This window comes from Ambystoma mexicanum, chromosome 2q (genome assembly GCF_040938575.1).
Source record: "Ambystoma mexicanum isolate Mex_15411 chromosome 2q, UKY_AmexF1_1, whole genome shotgun sequence".
NCBI lineage: Eukaryota > Metazoa > Chordata > Amphibia > Caudata > Ambystomatidae > Ambystoma > Ambystoma mexicanum.
Genome location: NC_090924.1, coordinates 699,092,735 through 699,112,918, shown reverse-complemented (window position 1 = coordinate 699,112,918; position 20,184 = coordinate 699,092,735). Strand labels below are relative to the sequence as shown.

The 20,184-nt window shown below is 46.5% G+C and overlaps 1 protein-coding gene across 3 annotated transcripts in view; it reads right to left on the bottom strand.

The window, feature by feature from the left end:
* NKTR (natural killer cell triggering receptor) overlaps nt 1-20,184 on the bottom strand; it is a 1,715,190-nt gene that overhangs the window by 780,378 nt on the left and 914,628 nt on the right. For all 3 annotated transcript variants that reach the window (XM_069647908.1, XM_069647909.1, XM_069647910.1), the window contains one exon: nt 5,287-5,432. In XM_069647908.1, coding sequence (XP_069504009.1) covers nt 5,287-5,432 — 146 coding nt within the window. The remainder of the gene's footprint in view (nt 1-5,286; nt 5,433-20,184) is intronic.

Here is a 20,184-nt window from a genome sequence, read left to right as displayed (position 1 = left end):
AAATGAGAAAAATAAACTAAGGAGTGAGAAATAAGAATGGACGAGGGGCAGTGGCGTTATATGGGGAATATATGTAGAATGCCAGCTGCTGTTGATGAGAAAGTCCCTAGACAGCAAGTGAATAAATGGGTGTAGAGAGTCACAAAGGAAAAAGTCAGAAAGAGGCCTGACAGTTAAGACACATAGTACACCCAGAGGTCTAAGAGAAATAGACTTTTCCCATAACTTCGCAGGGAGCTTGTCAATCAATATATTTTTCACACAGTAGGTAGACATTTTTTGTCACACACATGCATTAAGACAAAAAACTAAAATATAATTAAAACAATATACACCCAATGACAGTTTGGTGTCCAAAGGGGTCACACGTCTCGAATAAAAACAGTTTCAGAAAGCAGCAGCACTGTTACAATTACATAAAGTAGGGGGAAAAACATGTTATTGCATTATCAATCCTACGATAAATTGCTTTAAGGCAGTACTGGTCCACAGGAGGTAACTTTTAGTAGTGCAACCCCCAACTTAGAACAAGTGTTCCACTAAATTCTAGGCAAGTAACATATAATAGACTACTTTGGCAGAGTTTCAAAAGTGGTTTCAAGTCATCTCATAGGAATCAATGGGTCTCAATCTAGGAGATGATGGTAGAATCAGTGACCCAAACCATAGCATAACACGTTTGTAGGGAAGTGGCAGACATCAATCCCAGTCATCCAGAGGGAGCCCCAGAAAGGATTTGTATGCACAGGCTCCACCAGCAAAGCAGCTGCAGGTTAGGAGTTTATACCATTGAAATGAATGGGGACTGAGGGAGGGCAGCAAAACAGACAAGTAACCTAGCTCCTCAAAACCCCAATCAAGACGAACAACCACCCCAGGAATTCAAAGCCAACAACAGGCCTATTAGTCTGCAGAGCTTCAGATGGACTACCTTGGCAATGCAGGATGAAGGACAGATTAGTGCCACCACTTCAATGGAGGTAAGCATGGTGTAAGATCTCCCCTATTCGAGCAGGGAGCAGAGCTCTGCCACACTGTCAACAGTGTGGCTACTGCTGTTGCCAGCAGTAGTCCTCTGGCATCCCATACTTTATATTCTTATGTCCAGTGCTCAACTAAAGAATGGTTCAAGATCCTCTCCTAATATACAAAATCATGGGCTGGGGGAACCAAAGCCTACCTATCGGAGGCCCTTATACATTCAAACTCTGGGTGGATGAACAATCAGGAACAGCCAGCTCAGGCACAGCCATTAACTTACTCAAGGTGTAGTATATGTACTTGGGCCAGCTGCAGCCCCACACCCTGACTAAACCAGTTCCATGCATACAAAAAGGCTATGGGCTCTGAGCTGAGTCCTCAAAAAGAATGCCCATATATAACCACATCCTACTGTGACAAGACCAGTAACTGGGCCTTGCCAAAGGTTGGCAGAAGCCCCCCCCCTCCCCAGCCAGGGCGTGGGTGGCCTACCAAGGTTAATGCCAGAGTCAGTCCTAGCCAGGAGGTGAAGGGTGGCAGAGAGCATCCCAATTCCTGCTGCATGCCCCCCCCCTTTTGTGCCCATGAGTACGTGGAGAACAATGTCTCCAGGTTTGACTCTGAATACACAATACTGGCCGGTGCTCTTCTGATATTTCGAACGCAGAACCTTAATAGAGAAGACAAACATGCAACCCCTCCGAAAAATCCCTGAGCAGCGAGGAAAAGAAGAGCACTTGGTGAGAGAGACACTAATTGCTGGCACACAGCATCACAGAGCAACAGCACAGCTAGCGGGACTGGAAATGCCTGCAAAGAAGGACAATCCACTAGACCAGCATAAACTTGTAATGGGAGGGTTACCCTAATTTATCCAAGGAGTCCCAGCCATGAGATCCCGAAAATAAACTTGAACACTTTTTCCAGCATCACATAATCCGCCAGGCAGCTCGCCCCCGCAGAGAAAATGGGTGGGCCAAGACCCGCATTTAAGCATTTTGTTCTTCTGTGAAATGTATGGTGCCCAGGCATTGCCCCCAATTTGGGCCCTGGGTTGGTGTGCAGCTGTATGTGATGTAAAAAGGGGCCGAGAATGGGGTAAAGCTGCACCATGTACAAAAATATAACTTCTCAGCAGATAGATGTGTTCTGAAAGGCCCGGACATAGGGAGACGTTTGTCAAGAAGCTTCGGCTGACTTTCCACTACCCTCCTTGCCTTTTAAGGGCAGCACTTACCTGCCTGTCTGGATTATCGCAGAATTCCCTAAGGGCACGCCTGCTTGTGGGGCTGAAGACTGTGAAACAGACTTCCCCTTCCTGGATAGGCATAATATAAATTGGTGCAAAGCACAAACCCCGAGAGCACTCCGGGGACTGAAGGGCAAGGCAGACACAAAGGGACCCACCTTCCTGAGCGCAGGTAGGAAGAGACCCCACCATGTGCGTCTATTCTCCTCCCTGAATTAGTCATAGCTCAGCAGCTGCATGCTGCTGGTCGGCGTGGCTGGGCCAGCCAATTCATGGGCCCTTCAGGCCAAGGCTTACCCTCTGCACACCGATCTGAGACTGCAGCACAGCCTGCAGGAGAGCCTTGCGGCTGCTGCCCTTAGCTATCCACCTCTCCTCCTGGGAAGAAATCCTCTGCCCATGGCCTTGGAGGGCTCCTCACTACAGCCTCGGCAGAGACTGTGCAGGGCCAGGCACAAGACGAGAAGCAGCCGCCAACAGCAGCCTGGCGCTCATATCCCAGAAGGCAACCCGATGGCTAGAGTCCTCGGCCACCGGCTGCGGGATCTGCCTCCATGGCAGACAGGTTGGACTGCTAGCACTGCCCGGATCCCAGCGCTCCTCTAGCACTGCCTCAATATTGCTGCTATAGCAGTCCGGACAATGAGGAGGCGGAAGAAGGTGACAGCAGCGGCGCAGGCAGTGACTGAAGCAGGGCCTCAGTCGTCCTCAGCTCTACTGGTTAGTGCTTGTTGCGGACAGTGCCTTGCGTTAACCAGATAGCCCTGTTCCCTGATGACTGTTCCCTGCTTTCCCTAGTTGGGCACATTGGCTCCTGAAAAGTGGTTGCTTCAGCCTGGACTGTCCAGGACAGTGCCTCTCGCTGTCTGGACCACTGCTGATCCCGCAAAGTGCAACCCACTGGTCAGTTGTGACATTAATCTCAGCCGATGCAATGAAAGAAAATGGCTGCTTTGTGGGGGAAAAGCACATACTGCAGACCCAATTACCTCACTAACTGCACATCCAATCAGGTACTGCTACATCACTAAACACTAGAGCAACACACCAGTAGATGGACATTTTCAGTGAAACTTATCTATAACAGTAAGTTGATTATTTTCAATACAAAATACATTAAAATAAAAAATGTTTACTACAGCAAATGTCAGATAAAGACCAGTCAAATAACGTTATTAAGATTAACACATGGCAGTTTTTTAAAGACCAGTCAAATAACTTTATTAAGATCAACACATGGCAGTTTCAACTTAACGGTAGTGATTTCAGAGACACCGAAACAAAATAATTAGATGGGGACAATTGGCCAACCCTCACCAAGGGAGAAATTATAGGGCAAGGGACAGAAAACAGGAAGTATGAGTGTTTCGGGTGAGGTCCAAGGAGAAGGTGGACGGCGACGAAGAGACCAGCAGGAGAAAGGAGGATGCAGAAGAGTGGAGAACAGTTTGAGAGCAGGTGCAGCATTGGCTTAGGAGTGATAGTGGTTCTGCAGTGTGACTGTGCATGTTTGTAAGAGGGGTGGGTGTGTGTGTGTGTAGTGAGGATAATGTAAGGTGTAAAGGAGAGAAGACTGATCCAGGGTGTAAGGAGGATGACTAGTGACTGAGTAGTAGTGTGGGAGGAGTACAAGCAGTAGCGTGGGAGGACTAGAGTGCGAGAAGTAAGGAAAGAGTTCACATCAAACGGTGGTGAGGGGAGTGAAACATCGGAGGGAGAGGAAGTTGGTCAGGAGGAGTCAGGGGAGTTGCAGCAGGCAGAGCAGAAGGGTGAGGTAAAGGTGGGCGTGAGTGAAACCTGTTAAATCTTAAAGTAACTGCAAAGGCACACTCTTCATTTTCCCATTAGAAAGTATGGAGAGTAAGGAAGTCCCTGAGGGAGTTGGTGAGCCTGCCTTTAGGGAGAATATCACCAGTCTTAGCCAGCTGTTAGACAGGTGGGGACAGTCACTAGCACTAACCTGGGATTCTACAACTGGGTTAGGGAGAAGCATGTGGGAAGTCGAGAGAGGGGCAGCCATAGGGCCCACAACAAATTCAATGAAGACCCTTGAAATGTCCTTTAGATGGCACATTGTCTGTGCCATCGGTGACACAGTCCCTTCCCGGGAGAAAGCCTACCAAAAGAACAGTAAAGCACAAAGACATGGCTTAAAACACACCCACCAATTTTAAGCATAAATGGTACAAATGAAAAAGGTGGATAGGAGCACATCCAAAAACAAAGAACAGTATCACTGACACCAGTCTATTGAGACTTCATTTACTATGGGGAAAAACACCCATAAAACAAAAACAATTGAACACATTTTCGATGAACTACTCTGCTTAAGAGAGGTAGTAGTGCTGTACTAAACTTAAATGGGGGGCTGGCCCCCTGTACTGGTAGCCTTAAACACTGACCGGTAGCCCCAAAACAAAATGATTTAATATAGGGAGTGAGGTTAAAAATAGCTCTCTCCCAAAAATAGAAGATAAGCTGGGAGCCCTTCTGAAATGGAAAGGAAAGTTGCAAAAAGAAAAATCTTTACCAGCTCTAAGAAACCAAAGTTTGACCTCAAAGCAAACCTCCAAGGCTATTAGATCAAATGAAAATCTGCACTACTTTAGGTGATCGACAGGGTGAAAGAGGGCCAGTAAAAACTGTGACTGGACACTGGGTTTTTTGAAATTGGATGATTTGCCTACGGAAACTTACTACTTGCCTGTGTCTTTAAAAGAAGACAAATGTTTTCTAATCAATGAGAAGGGTAACAACTGAGAAGCAGATGGGTTAATCAGAGCTATTCCGTAAGGGGATAAGACTAATGTGAATGTGAGCGATCATTACAGTACCATGACAGAAGGGCTCATGTGGCACTGTAATCATTATTGATTTTTAGACTATGTTAACATTGCATACAGATTTCCACCTTCAGAATTAACAGCATGCAATCTAACACGTAAATCCAGAAAAGTAGCTTTGTGAGCAGACTCAATTCATGCACGCTAGCAGCTCAAAAAAGTGGAATAAATATCAAACTTTATAAACACATCGCACAAAAACACTCTTCTTACCATCATTTTTCTGCTGTGTTTGCAACAGTCCACAGTCAATAACCCGTACATCGGCATACGGTCTACTTGCTGCATCAGTTTTAAGATTTTCTATTCTCTCGATTACTTCAAATCCAGATATAACCAATCCGAAGACAACATGCACACTAGAAAGTAATAGACATATGAAAGTATTTTCAGTGTATCGAATGGAAAGGTCATATGACGGGGGCACCTACTGTGCATCCATAAGTAAAGATGAGTGTGTGCTTCAATAAAGGAGCTAGACTTTGAACCATCCTTACCTGTAATCCTAGTGCTTCATCATGGGTAGTCCAATTACAAGCAAACACATGTATGTCCCCACGAAAGAGTGGGACCCGGTAACACACAACTTTATATTTTAAATAAAGCCAATTTTAACCATAAGGATTATTGATTTATGGATGAAGCATTTTCTTTTTATTTAAGCTCTTTTACTGCAACCAACAAGGACGAAATGAAAGCAAATGCAACCAAACTGCTTACACACAGGGCACCAATATCTATCTATATCTATATATACATATATATACACATACACACACACACACGTCCCAGCCATTGTCGGTTGGCCTTCAGTAATTATATCCAGTGAAAGCAAGGAGGATCTCTAGCTCAATTTACGCTCTAATGCTGACGCACACTGCTCACAAAATAGGCATAACATGATTCTTCACATGTCTGCTGTAGCCCGGATCTGCTGCATCCAACTCTTAGGAACATCCCTTTCACACAACTACATTTCTAATCACTGCTCTTGTGTTTTCCTATCCTGACTACATTTCTGCATTCCTCCTCAGCATTCCTGCTAAACTGCTACCTCTACGTTCTATACATAATTCCTCTATTCACCCTGTATGCGATACTCCAATCCATGATTCTATTAATCCTGCTCTTTCCTCGCTCTGCTTGCTATCGTTTGAATGTCACCTTCTCTTCCATTTCTTATACATTACTTTCAAATGCTGTTATGGTTTAGTTCCTCAAACTCTCTGCTCCAATTTCCTTCTACTCTTCTTTGCATTCTCTTAGATCACAATCTCACGTTCAATTATCTTTCCTTCATGGTCTATATGCTCAATTGCATTTTAGCATTTAGCCGGTCAAGTGGCACAGCGAGTAGAGCGCTCGCTTTGGCAGAGCCTGCGAACGCAGGTTCGAATCCACACCGTGGGTAATAATAAGCAGCGCTCAGATACCTGAGGGTTCGTAGCGCTATATAAATGCCAAATTATTTATTATTATTTTCACTTGTGTGCTCTTCTTGCACATAAATTCTGGAATAAGATGCATTTTCTTTCAGACCACTTTCTTCTCTCCCTCTGTCGCTCTCGCTTAAAAGACCATCTGCTTTTGGTCTCTGAATTGTACATTTTATTATGTAATCCATAGTTCGAAATTGCAAGTAGCTATTTAGCTCCTTCTAGCCTAGGAGTGTGGTTACCTTGAAGCCAACAGCTACCAGGAGTCACGTTTAGCTCCACGTGCCAACTGGTGGCATACAAACAAACCTATGTGACATTATACAGATTTCCAAATACACAAAATTAAAGAAACTTTAGGGCACGTATAGAGCACACCTCAAGCACAACAGATCGAACATCATGGACAAAATGTGTCTCATGTGAATGTTAAATTTGAGGCATGCTATGTACTAGCTCCTGGCATCTCTGAGGTAGCACCCGCCTACCAAGCGATATCCAATATCACCTGCAATAGCTCCTGCTCATCAAATCTCAATTTTGAACCCTGTAATGTCTTCATTATTACTAGTAACACCTTGTTTATGTAAAGCACTTTGGTGCAAGCACTGTAGAAATTAAACAAATACAATCTGATGGGGAAGCAAAAGTACTCAGAGAAAAATTGTCACCTTTTAGCAAGTCTGTCTCCACTCAAAGTTTAATGAAAATATCCTGTGATGATCCTCGGGTGCTTTTGGAGGTCGGAATACTGCAGTAGTGGTGCGTTCCTCAGCTCTTAGGTGTCTTAGTGGCTGTTCCCCACTCATGTTTCTGCCACTGTATGGCCCATTTGCGCTCCTGAGATGCTGGAGCCAGCAGAGCTTGTAGAGTCTCTAGCCGGCCTGCAGGTACAGGTCCATGATTAGTGTGGCAGAATTATGGGGAGCTAGTGGTATGAAAGTCATAGCCCAAGCCACAGCATACACAATTAGGTGTACAGCAATACTGTGCTGGGCCGTTGTGGTGTGCTTTACCGCCTCCCTGCTGGGGCGGGATGGGGGAAGGGATAGTTAACTATCCAGAGCTTAGTTGCCGCCTTCCTTTCTGTGCCCATACCATTCCAGAGCAATGGGGAGTGTTTCTCCTGTACTTGCCTGATAAAGCCAATTCGGTTGGTGCCGCTGCTGTGAGGGTTGATTCCAAAGGCTTGAGCTCAGTGCAACCTGGAAGGAATCAGGATGCTCTGGCTAGCAGTGTTGGGGAGTACACCTGGCCTGGTGAGTGCGTACACGGGCCAAGTTTGGATTTTGGCTGCCCTGGCGATCTTGTTACCCTCTCAGACTAAGGGTGAGTGAGGTTTTGTAACCGACAAGCCAAGGTCATTCTGGAATAACAAAGAAACGGCCTACAGTGTATTTTGATGTGTACTCCTACAGAACTGTCTGCCAATCAGCTGCTCTTCAATACCGGCTAAGCATGACCTCAATGTTGTGGCCTATGCTACTACATATTACCCATCCGATTACCCTCCCCACTTGAGAAATGGGCAAGTTCGCCAAAAGCCAGCCCAAACTTTGAAGATGGAGCAAAGATATCCAGTCTGCAGCTACTGCACAGACCTCCAGCACCACTGTTAATGGTGCCCAGGAGAGTTTGCAGGAGAAATGAGACGCAAGGACTGTTCCCAGAACTAATGGCCAGCATTTTTAACACTTGAGCAAATCTGGATAACTTAAATTAAGCAGGGGAGCATATGCCAGCTAAACAGTGGATCCCTGTAACAGACTAGTCTAGGGTGAACTGCACATCTCAATGATGGAGGATGCTTCTTTTTCAGAGAACAATCAAATAAATAAGCTGGAAGCAACCAACCGTACAATTGAGGCCAGGAATGAAGACCTAAAGAAGATCACAAAGGAGTAATATTAACATTGTTCGTCTTGAAAAATCTATAAACACCAATAATATGTGGCGGCAATGAAGTGCTAAACAGTTTACAGTTCTAGAGAAGTTTATTGTTAAGAAGGCACATAAGTACCGGACCATTAAAGTACTGTCCTAGGCACCTTGCAGTGGCCATTATGATCAGTCCGCTCACTTAGAAAGAGACCCAATTATTTACATAGTCAGACTTTACAACCACAGTTCAGTGCTCTCAAGTTTCCAAGCTCCATGTGTGAGAAAACCATCCAGTCCAGTTTTTTTCTTGGACCTCTGTAGTTTGTGCTTACCCCAGATTTCCAAGAAAGAAACAGGACTGGGGGGTTGCCTCAGGCATAGAACTGGAAAGGCAGAGAGCTCTGGTTCAGTCCATTAGGAAAAGCTTTTGAGGTTAAAACATTGCTCAAGACCAAGCATATCCAACACTTAATGCTGTATCCTGTAAAAAATGTCTTTCATAATGAAAAGGCTGTTCCTTCACATTCCCCGAGACATTTCATGAATTTGATCTATATGAGAGCACCACTGGACCTCATCCACATGATCTCCCAGAAACAGAGGCTGATCGCATTATCCCCAAATCCTGCACACCAGGAACCCCCGAATGGCGACTGAATCATCATCTCAGTGGACTGACTCCAAAGAGACCATTGTGGCTATTTGTGGGCTTAGTTGGGTGTTATTTTTGGAAGCTTTTTTAATGTTTTCTCCTTTTAAGGAATATTGGCCTAATATGGCATACAGCGTGGAGCAGCCTCCTGGATGCCCAAACTACCTTCAGTGTACTAAACTTATGTCCATCATTATTAATATTGGGGAGGTAGTGTGGGGGGGGCATTACAGCCTTTTAGAGTTGTCAATGAGGGTGGGGGGAGATTTGATAACCTGTTTTCTGTACATTTGTTTCTTTCACTTTTCATTTCCATGGTGTTTTCATATCCACATGAACGTGGCAAGGAGGATGATCCTTTATATCAAGGACTACAGCCTTGGATAATTGTGGTGCAACAGCAATCACTGTCCACTCTAGAATGTGTGTGTAGCCTTAACCACCCAATCAAATCAAGAAAGGTTTTTCTCTAACTGGAAAGACATACATTAATCACAATGGGCACCCTCAAAGCCTCAAGTAATCATGGGACCTTCATAAATAGATGGATGTACCATAGATACTGTTCTTACTTTTCTTATTCACAAGGATTGGTTAGCATTCTCCATAGGTTTCTCTGGTTCAAGGTGAATGTATTTGTAAGAGACTAAGACGTTACGGCTGTGATAGTGTCTGGGCTATTTAGCAGACAATCTTACAGTCATTCAAGTTTATTCTCCTAATACAGATATTCCTGCATTTTGTGAGTGAGTGTCCTTAAGGATACTATAATTTGCATACGTTTTGGTGGGTGCGCGAGGGTGAGAAATTAACCCTATTCTATAGGTCGATAGGGATCACAACAGTTGTGTGACGCAGTGCCTCTCTAAGTATTCTAAGGCGATACTCGAGCTGGCTGATTTTTCAGGATGGTTGATGTTGATAGGGCTAGCAAGAGGGATATGCGGGACTTCTTTTAGTCAGTCTACGCCATTGCATCTGAGACAGACTTATCAGAGATGTTTGCCCATTAGTGCATCTTCCCAGAAGAACAAACCTCCACCTGATCACTCCATTATTCACTTTAACATCGTGGTTGCTCAACCTTCTTCTCCTAATCTCCTTACTTCAACGACTAAGAGGAAATTCAGGTAGGACTATCTTGACCCTTACCTTAAAGGACCCGTCTCTCTTGCCCTTTTCATACCTCTTCCATTGACTGAGCTGTCTCCGACTTTCACTATGCACTTATGACTCCATTTGACAAGCACTATTCTGCTCACAAAGTAACCCTCAGCCTTGGATCACATCTGAAATTGAACAACTCAGGTGCAAATAACAGACTCTCCCTAGCTCTACCCTACAATGATTCCATTGCAATGGACTACACCAAATCTGCGTACATCTGAAACCTAATCTCCTCCAGTCACAATAAACCATGTAAACTCATCCACCACCCTTCATCCTTTGCTCAAACCTTGCAGGCAAATATCCATCACTTCCTCCCTTTATGCTAATCATTTTGCTCACTACTTTTCTTCTAAAATCTCTAAACTGTTTCACACTCACAGCAGTCCTCTCTCCCTCCCCCAACCCTTGTGTCTACCAACTCTCCTCCTCCCTCTTCTACAATAGGATACCTCTTCCCTGCCTCTCCTATTGAATTGGCACCCATCCTTCCTAGTGCCAACCCATCTTGAACTCCTATCAACACTTTTGCTCCCCAAATGCTCAAAGGCTTAGTATCAATCACACGCCATTATCGCGGAGCTATTTAAACTGTCTTCCCCCCAAGCTGGACTCCTTCAAATCTGCAATACTCACACCCCTATTGAGGAAACTCTCTTCTGATCCAAACGTCCCCGCACACTAACAGCCAGTTTCTGTCCTTCTAAATTAGGCAAAAGTGCTCGAGTGGATGGTCTTCGATCGAATCACTTTGTACCTTGAGGATAATGGCCTTCGGGAAACACACTCAGACAGCACACCCATGCATGTCTCCAACTTTCTCTCTAATGCTCAACATGCCAACCTTACCTTGTATACTCATCCTTTTGGAACTTTGGCACTGTTGACACTATCGACCACTCCTTCCCCCTTCACTCTTCATGACCTTGGGTTTTGCAAATCTGCTCTTAGCTGGAACGCACCCTACCCAGAAGGTCGATCCTGTCAATTTTCTTTGAACTCGCACATCTCTGCCCCCCAACCCTCTCCCTGTCTGTGTCCCCAAAGGATCAGTCCTTCGACTTCTGCTCTTTACCCTTCATATCTCTGCTCTAGGAGGACTTCTTATCCTTTGGCTTTCACCATCACCTTTTTTACTGATGACAATCAAATATTGTTTTCCATTCCCTACATCACAGCCATCTCGGAACAGATCATAACTGTCTCACTGCAATTCATCACTGGACGGCTCTCCGCTGTCTCATGCTGATCCCTTCATAAACGGTAGTCCTTTTCCTCCCAGCTTCCAATGACATTGCTAACTGCCCCCATCTCCTTCCCGCCTGACACCTTGCTACCTTACACAAGGTTTGCAATCGTGGGGTCCTCTTTGATAGTGACCTACAACTGCTACAATTCATCACTACCACTGCCACTGCCTCTGTCGTTTGCATTAACTTACTCAACATTCGGAAAATGGGTCCTGTTCTTACTAACCACTCCACAAAAACTCTAATCTCCACTCTTGTGCTCAGCAAATAGGACTACACAAGCCAACTGCTTGGCCTTCTTCTCTACTCCTTCCTTTGGCTTAAGTCCTCAAATTTGCTACCCACTATATACAAGCTATCCAGATACTCCCCGCGCCCCCTTCTACCTAATACCAACAATATGCTTGTTGGCTCTCCATGCATAACTGCTCTTTTCAAGTTCCTAGTCTACAAAGCCATTAATGTTCTTGCTCTTCGCATAACTTGGCTGATTGTATCTCAGTTCACTCACCATATCGTTCCCTCCAATCGTTCTAAAGCGAGCCCACCTGTGGGTGTCTTCAAAACTCATCTTAAGCTTTGTTTACTAAAGAGGGAGTTCCACCTTTCCCCCTCCCCAATCCTTCCCATATAACCCCACAACTGTCTCCAGTGACGCTTAATGTAATTTTGTACATGTAATTAGTAATTCACTTTAGTTTGAAGCAGTTGCACGCTTAGGTTGATGTTACCTTTGTAAGTCACCTGTTTTCTTATATAAATTGTTTGTTGGTTTTGTCCCTGGCAAACGTCCTAATTCTTGACACCCTCAAACTTACTCACTACTTGTTCTAGTATTTATGCTATTTGACATTTACCCTCCGTGGGAATGCTTCCACCATCTGTAAATGTGTTACTGTAAGTCATTTCTGATAGAAATTGATATCCCTGTTCTTCAAACAAATTCATTTACTTACCTCTCGGTAATGTTCTTTCTGATGGATGTTTTTCCCAAGGATTCCTCATCTTTGATAATCAACTCCCAGTGTAGATGCACTTCGGAAACCTTTCCACCTCCAGGAGGCTCGGCATATGCTCTGCCCGACACCTCTATGCTCCCTGCACTGGATATGACTTTGGGGTCAGTATATAGAGGCGCAAACCCATGACCTTCGTTACATCATTTTGTCCTAGCACTCGGATGCTGATTGACCACAGAACCAAGGAGTATTAGCTATCCACCGAGAAGGGCAGGTTACAAGGGCAATGAGGAATCCGTTGTAAGAACATCCTTCAGAAAGAACATTACAGAGAACCAAGTAATTTGGTCTAATAATAGATTCTTTCCTACCACGGATTCCTCATCTGGAGGAGGGAGGAGAGCAAGGACACTCATTTCACTAGAAAACTCTGAAGGATCACTCTACCACACCGAGCATCCTGTCCGGACTGAGAATCCAATCAGTAATGCTTTGCTAATATGTGCAGAGATGCCCAGAAGCCACTTGGCAAATGTCCCGAACAGGGACTCCACAATGAACAGCAGAGGTGGCAGCCAGTGCTCTGCTGGAATGAGCCCAGAGACCTTCAGGCACATCCTTAAAAGCCAGATCACAGCATTTTGAGATGCAGAGGATGATCCACCGCAAAAGGGTCTGTTTGGTTACAGCATGGGCACCAGCATAACCTACAAAAACCTGGTGATCTTTCCTGGACTCCCACGTCTGAGACCCATAGTAGCTGAAAGCATGCACAGGATACAGCAGGTGTACTTGCTCCTCTGTCTTAGAAGACTTCTACTGGAAGGATGGATGGTCTCACTCTCAACATCACCTACTCTCTGGAGAACACCAAATAGGGAGGTTTAACTGACAAAGACTGGAGCTCACTGATACATTAGGCAGAAGAGATGAGAACTAGGATATTCACCTTTATGGAAAGCATTCTTAACTAAGAAGAATGGAGGGGCTCAAACGGAATGCCCATAAGAAGAACAAGTTACTTCTTACCTTGTAACGTTCTTTCGACGGGATGTTCCTCCGACGTATTCCTTATCTTTGATAATATGTTTCGAGCTTGCTGGCCTAGGAAATTTTTTCTGTAGAGGGCGCTGCGTGTCGATGTCCCTCGACGGCCACCGTATCGGCGCCGACGTCACCATGCCCATAAATAGCCACGCGCTGCGTCCGTTGCTCAGTTCCGTTTTGTAGCATAAGAAAAGTCATGCCTGAATTGGTTATTGACCTTGAAGGAGCGTAAACTGCAACCACAAGGGAAGTATCACTGCGGGGATGGATGGGAGGGGCGATAAGGAATACGTCGGAGGAACATCCCGTCAAAAGAACGTTACAAGGTAAGAAGTAACTTGTTCTTCGAAGGGATTGTGTCCTCTGACGTATTCCTTATCTTTGATAGACTCCCATAGCAGTGGCATGTAATTGGAGGTGGGAGTGAGAATGTTATGTATCCCTTTAGGGATGGACCGAATGTAATACGGCCTTGCCAAATCTGGTCTCCTGACTAGTGGAGGAATCCAGATTGTAAAATTTTGTGAATGTATGTGCGGACGACCTGTACCCCTCTTTGGAGAGCCGAAGAGGCTGCAATAACCCTGGTTGAATGAGCTCTCAGATTTTGGGGTGGCTCTTTCCCTGCCAGTTTGTAACATTCCAGAATGGCCAAAATAATCCTACAAACAGTTGGTCTTCTTGCCTGATCCTAGCCATTCTGCTGATGTAAAAGCTGAGAGCTCGCCTTGGGTCCGGCCTATGTAGCCTTTCTTCCTCTTTCCCCGGATGGGGAGGAGGGTAGAACGAAGGTAAGGTAATTTTCTGAGTAATATGAAATTCAGAAACCACCTTTGGGAGGAAATTAGGCTTCACCTGTAGGACAACTTTGTCCTTGTGGAAAATTGTATGTGGGGGTTTACAGGAGAGAGCTTGTAGCTCGCTCACCCTCCTAGCAGATGTTAGTGCTACCAATAGGACAGTTTTAAGCGTGAGAAATCTCAGCGAACAAGAGTGAAGTGGTTCGAATGGAGTACCCATTAGGAAGTTTAAGACAATTTAAGCCCCATAAGGGAACCTGGAATGGTTTTGGAGGATAAACATAAGTTAATCCCTTGAGAAATTGTATCACTGGAGGAAGTTTGAAATACAATGGTTCCTCCGCAGTGCGCTTGAAGATAGAAAGCGCTGCGAGATAGCCTTTTACAGTGCCAACTTGAAGGCCTGAGTTTGCCAAATAGAGTAGAAACGATAACACCATTGGTGTACCACATGAAAAATGGTTGATATTCTGTTCCCTACGCCAGCTGCAAAATTTGTTCCAACGGCAGCGGTATAAAGACTTTGTTGCTGGCCTTCTGGCCGAAAGCAACACCTCCATGACGTCATCAGGGAGATCCCAATCCTTGTACCTCACCCTTTCAGAAGCCAAGCGTGAAGGTTGAGGGTTCTTGTGTATGGATGGAGAACCTGACCTCCCTTCTGCGAGAGAAGATTCTCTTTGAGTGGAAGACGGATTGGAGGACAGATGGACATATCTAGAAGGTCCGGGTACCACGTTCAACTGGCCCAATCCGGGGAAATTAGGATCATGGTTTTCCGGAATCTACTCAACCTCCTGATCATTTGAGGAATAACAGGGACTGGTGGGAACGTGTAAAGGAGTGGAAACTCCCAGTCCACTACGAACGCGTCTCCTAGAGCTCTTCTCGGGGGAAATTTCCTTGAACAGAACAGATCGCACTTCTGGTTGGTGCTTGTGGCGAACAGATCCACCTGAGGGGTTCCCCAAAGGGCGAAGATCTCTTGAAGGACTTCCTGAGCTAGCTCCCACTCGTGGGAGACTCTGCTCTGCCTGCTCAGAGCGTCCGCTGTCAAGTTCTTCTCTCCGGCTAGGTGGACTGCCGATAGAGAGATTCCTTCTTGGATTGCCCAAAACCAGAGCTGCATTGCCTCTCTGCACAGTGGCAGTGATCCTACGCCTCCTCTTTTGTTGAGGTAGTGCATGGACACCATGTTGTCCATCATTATCAGGACATTTCTCCCCTGTACTGATGGCAGGAAAGCTTTCAGCGCTAGTCTGATCGCTCTCAGCTCCAATAGGTTGATGTGTAGTCTGGACTCCGATGGAGACCAACGACCGCTGATGGTCAAGTCGTTGGCATGGGCTCACCACCCCGTGGCGTCTGCGACTACTGTTATCTCCGGCCATGGTTGCCAAAACAGTTCTCCTTTCAAGATGTTCTCTGGATAGGCCCACCATTGAAGGTCTCGGGCTACCTTGTCCGGAATCCGGAGGAGATCTGTCATTCTCCCTGAGAATTGCGACCACTGACTTCTCAGTGCCCACTGAAGAGATCTCATTCTCAGGCGAGCCTCTGGCACAAGGAAGATGCAGGATGCCATGAGGCCTAGCAACCTCAAAAAGTCGAAGGCTGGGAGACGTTGGGCATTTTGAAACTTGGTGACCATCTGTAGAATATCTTGAGCCCTCACCTCTGGTGGCGAGGCTTTTCCCAGGGAAGTGTCCAGGACCGCTCCAATGAACTGGAGTCTCTGTGATGGTATCATCTGTGACTTCTTTAAATTGAGGGAGAAGCCCAGTTTGTGAAGGAAGTGGCAGACATAATCTAGCTGGGCCTGGGCTTGTTTCGAAGATACAGCCCTGATCAGCCAATAGTCCAGGTAAGGGGTAGACGTGGATCCCTTCCCTCCTTCGACTCGGCGCCACTACCGACATCAGCTTGGTGAAGACCCTCGGGGCGGAGGTCAGCCCAAATGGCAGAACTCGAAATTGATAATGAGAGTCGCCAATTGCGAACCTCAGGTATTTCCTGTGTTTGAGATGGATTGGCACATGGAAATAAGCATCCTGAAGGTCCAGAGATACCAGCCAGTCCTGGAACTGGAGGGCCTGAAGGATCTGCGAGAGAGTTACCATCTTGAACTTGTCCTTCCTGAGGAACTTGTTCAATTCTCGTAAGTCCAGGATGGGTCTCAGTCCTCTGTCCTTCTTTGGTATGAGAAAGTAGGAGGGGTGGGCGGGGGGGGTCGGGGAGTACCAGCCCTGATTCCTGTCCGCTACAGGTACCGGTTCTATGGCACCTTTCTCTAGCAGGTCTATAATTTCCTGTGCAAGAGGAGCAGATCTGGAACTTTAAGAGAGCTGTTCCCCGGTGGATGACACTGAGGGATGTGTAGAAAGGGTAGACAGTAACCCTGGGCAACTGTCTCCAATGCCCAAGCATCTGACGTTATAGCTTGCCATTCCGTCAGATGGTGAGTTAACCTGCCCCCTACAGGTGTATTGTGTGGAAAGGCCTCAGAGTGGTTTGGGGACGGCTGATGCAGATGCCGAGGGTAAAGAGGCACCTGTTGCTGCTGCGGCCTTAGTACCTATGACCCATCCACCTCGGGTGGATCTCCTTTGGCCTCTGAGCCGGCTGTCTCTGCCTTTCCCGAATGCGGAATAATAGCGAAAGGACTTTCCTCTCCCAGAGGTTCCTGAGGGGCGAAAAGGAGTTTGGCGGATAGCAGCTCCTAAAGATTTTGCTGCTGCTTTAGAAGTCTGCAACTTTTCCAGACTGTCATCAGCCTTTTTTTTCCGAAGAGCCGTCAAAGGGCATATTCAAAAGTCTGGCCTATACATCTGGAGCAAAGCCAGACTTTCGCCACCACGCATGCCTACGGATTGTTGTACTTGCCGCCATGGCCCTGCTGATACTGTCAGCGGAATCGATGCCAGTTTGAAGTGATTCGAACATGGCATCTTTGCCATATTTAATAATGTTAAGGAAGGACCCGAAGGAGAAGCACACTCCCACAGTGTGTGACTGAACCTGGCGAGCGTACAGGTGGCGTTGATGGACTTCAACGCCATACTACAAGCAGAGAAGACTTTCTTCACCATAGAATCGTACCTCTTGTCATCTCTATCCTGTGGGACAGTAGGGTAAGCGGTCCTACTGCTAGATGAAGTTGCCGCTTGAACCACCAGGCTCTCTGGAGTCAGGTGCTTTGATAAGTATTCAGGGTCAGCAGCCGCTACCCTATACTTGGCTGACAATCTTTTATTGACCGCAGGGATAACTTCAGGAGTTTCCCAATTAGATGTAATTTTCCTTTGTAAGGCTGCATGGAAGGGGACCACTGGGTCCTCCTGTGGACCTTTGTCTAATATGTCTGTTAGGTCATCCTGTTGAAAAACAGGCGAAGGCGCAGACCAACCCATAAATTCAATAATTCTTGCCATAAGGGTTCTATAGGGTGTTTCAGCATGTTCCCCTGGGTCTAGCTTAACAAATTCCACTTCTGGGGAAGTGTCCAGCCCACTTGCCTCATGTAGTGACTCCTGTTGGTCCTTCAACCTTCTTTCCTCAGAAGTGAAATCCTCTGAAATAGGCAGTGTGGTCCTCTGTAACCCAAATGTTTCCTGGTCAGAATCTTCCCCCTCTTCATAAGATAGTCAAGAAGATAGTCCAGGGTACTCTGACCTCTGAAATGGTGTAAAACCCATCTCTAAGGCAGAAGGAGCCAAACTCGTCATTATTGGGCAAGAAAACGTTGATGTCGTCGACGCCGATGCGACAGGCTTCGAAGGCGCCGAAAAAGGCGTCGAAAAAACTGGAAGGGGTCTATAAGAACTCGAGAGGATCGGGATTCTACTCGAGGACATCGACGACGGTCTCAGCGTCGTGCCGGAGGCCCTTGGAATCACCGTTGGCTGTGGAGTAGCCTTGGTCTTCTCCTTCATCGGCATTGATGTCGGCGTCGACGATGGCATCGAGTCGATCGACCGATGCGTCGAGGAACCCTTCGACGACGGCGTCGAAGATGGTGCCTTCTTACCCGATGGTTCGTGGCGCTCTCGGGTGGAATGTTTCGCCGGGTGCTGCGACTCGCAGCATTTTGATTTTTTGGGTTTTTCACCCGGGGTATCAACCTCAGCTGTCTTCGAGGGGGTCAAGGCCGCTTTCTCGAAGACGCTTAACATTTTCTTTCTGAATTCCTCCCACTCAGCCTTAGAGCTGTGTTTTGTGGGACAGGAGACCCTTTCTGGGGAAACAGAAGACAACGAGGAAGGGGATCTTCGACGTCTCTTTTTTGAGTGTCTTGATCGACGAATGGTGGGAGCTACTTCGAGATCTAGAATGGGAATGTTTTCGACGGCGAGGAGACTAATGCCTCGACTCAGCCGAAGAAACCTTCAAGGAGGTTTTGACTGACTTACCTCTCTCGAGCTTCCCCTTGCACTCCTTCAAGGCTTTCGCCGTCATGGACATGCAATCCTCACACTTCGAACAATGGTGCTCGGCTCCCAAGCACCACAAGCAGATCCTGTGTGGATCGGTTATCGACATTTTTTTACTGCAGTCTCGACATTTCTTGAAGCCGGATCACGGCGTCGTCGGTTCCAATGAAGATGCCATCGAGAACGAGTAGGTATTTATTCGAGTAGATATAGGGTTATCCTGACTGAACTGAGCAATGATGTTCCGAGGCCCACGAAGCGCGGAAAAACGGAACTGAGCAACGGACGCACCGTGTGGCTATTGATGGGCATGGTGACGTCGGCGCCGATACGGTGGCCGTCGAGGGACATCGACACGCAGCGCCCTCTACCGAAAAAATTTCCTAGGCCAGCAAGCTGGAAACATATTATCAAAGATAAGGAATACGTCGCAGGACACAATCCCTTCAAAATGTTAAGACTAAAATGCATGTCCCAAACCTGATTAACAAAGTGGCACGGGGGAAACCGATCACACAATTCCCAGAAAAATTGCATGACTGAGAATCACGAAAAAGAAGCCTTGACCTGGGGTACTCTTAAAACAAAACAAAAAAATACCCCTTTAAAGTGCCAATCTGCAGACCAATCCGGGCAAAAGAAAGCAGAAAATCCAGAAAGAAGGATGTGGAACAGGTAAAAGGGTCTAGATCTCTCTCCCTGTACCAAGTGAAAACATAGCATCCTGCAAGCATAAATGGATTTTGCGTCAAGTCTTTGGAGAGATAGAAGGGCGTCCAAGACAACTTTTGAAAAATTCCACTTCGAACACCTCAACCTTTCAGCAGCCAGGCATAAAAGCTCAGACTGTTGATGTTCTGGTGGAGGACTCCACGGAAGTCACCATAGAGTCCAGGTGGACATGTCCAGTAACTCCAGGTACCACGTTCTCTGGGTCCAGTCTGGAGTAATCAAGATCATTGTGGACACGAAAAGGCACAATCTCCTGAGAATCAGCAGAATGGCAGGGATCAGCGGGAATCCATAGAGGAGGTGGAAAGTCCCCTCGACCATCCGTGCATCCCCCAGAGATTTCCGTTGAGGAAATTCCCTGGAGCAGAACTACTTGCACTTCCCTGTTTGCACTAGAAACGACGACGCCCACCTGAGGAGTCTCCCAATGAAAGAAAACCTCCTTCAGAACTTACTGACAGAGCTCCCACTCGAGGGAGGCTAAATTCTGTCTGTTCAAGGCCTCCTCAGTGAAGTTCTCCTACCCGGCAAGAAGAGCTACCATCAGAGGTACACTGTTCTCCAGCCCCCAAAACCAGTTGCATTGCTTATTAGCACAGAGGGGAGGGACGCCACACCACCCATTTGTTATGGTAGTGCATGGCAATTGTGTTGTCCATCAGGAACAGCAGAGTCTTTCAGTGCACTGAAAGAGGAAAGGCGAGCAGGGTCAGCCTGATCACACTCTATTCCAGCTAATTGATGTAGTCTCTGCATT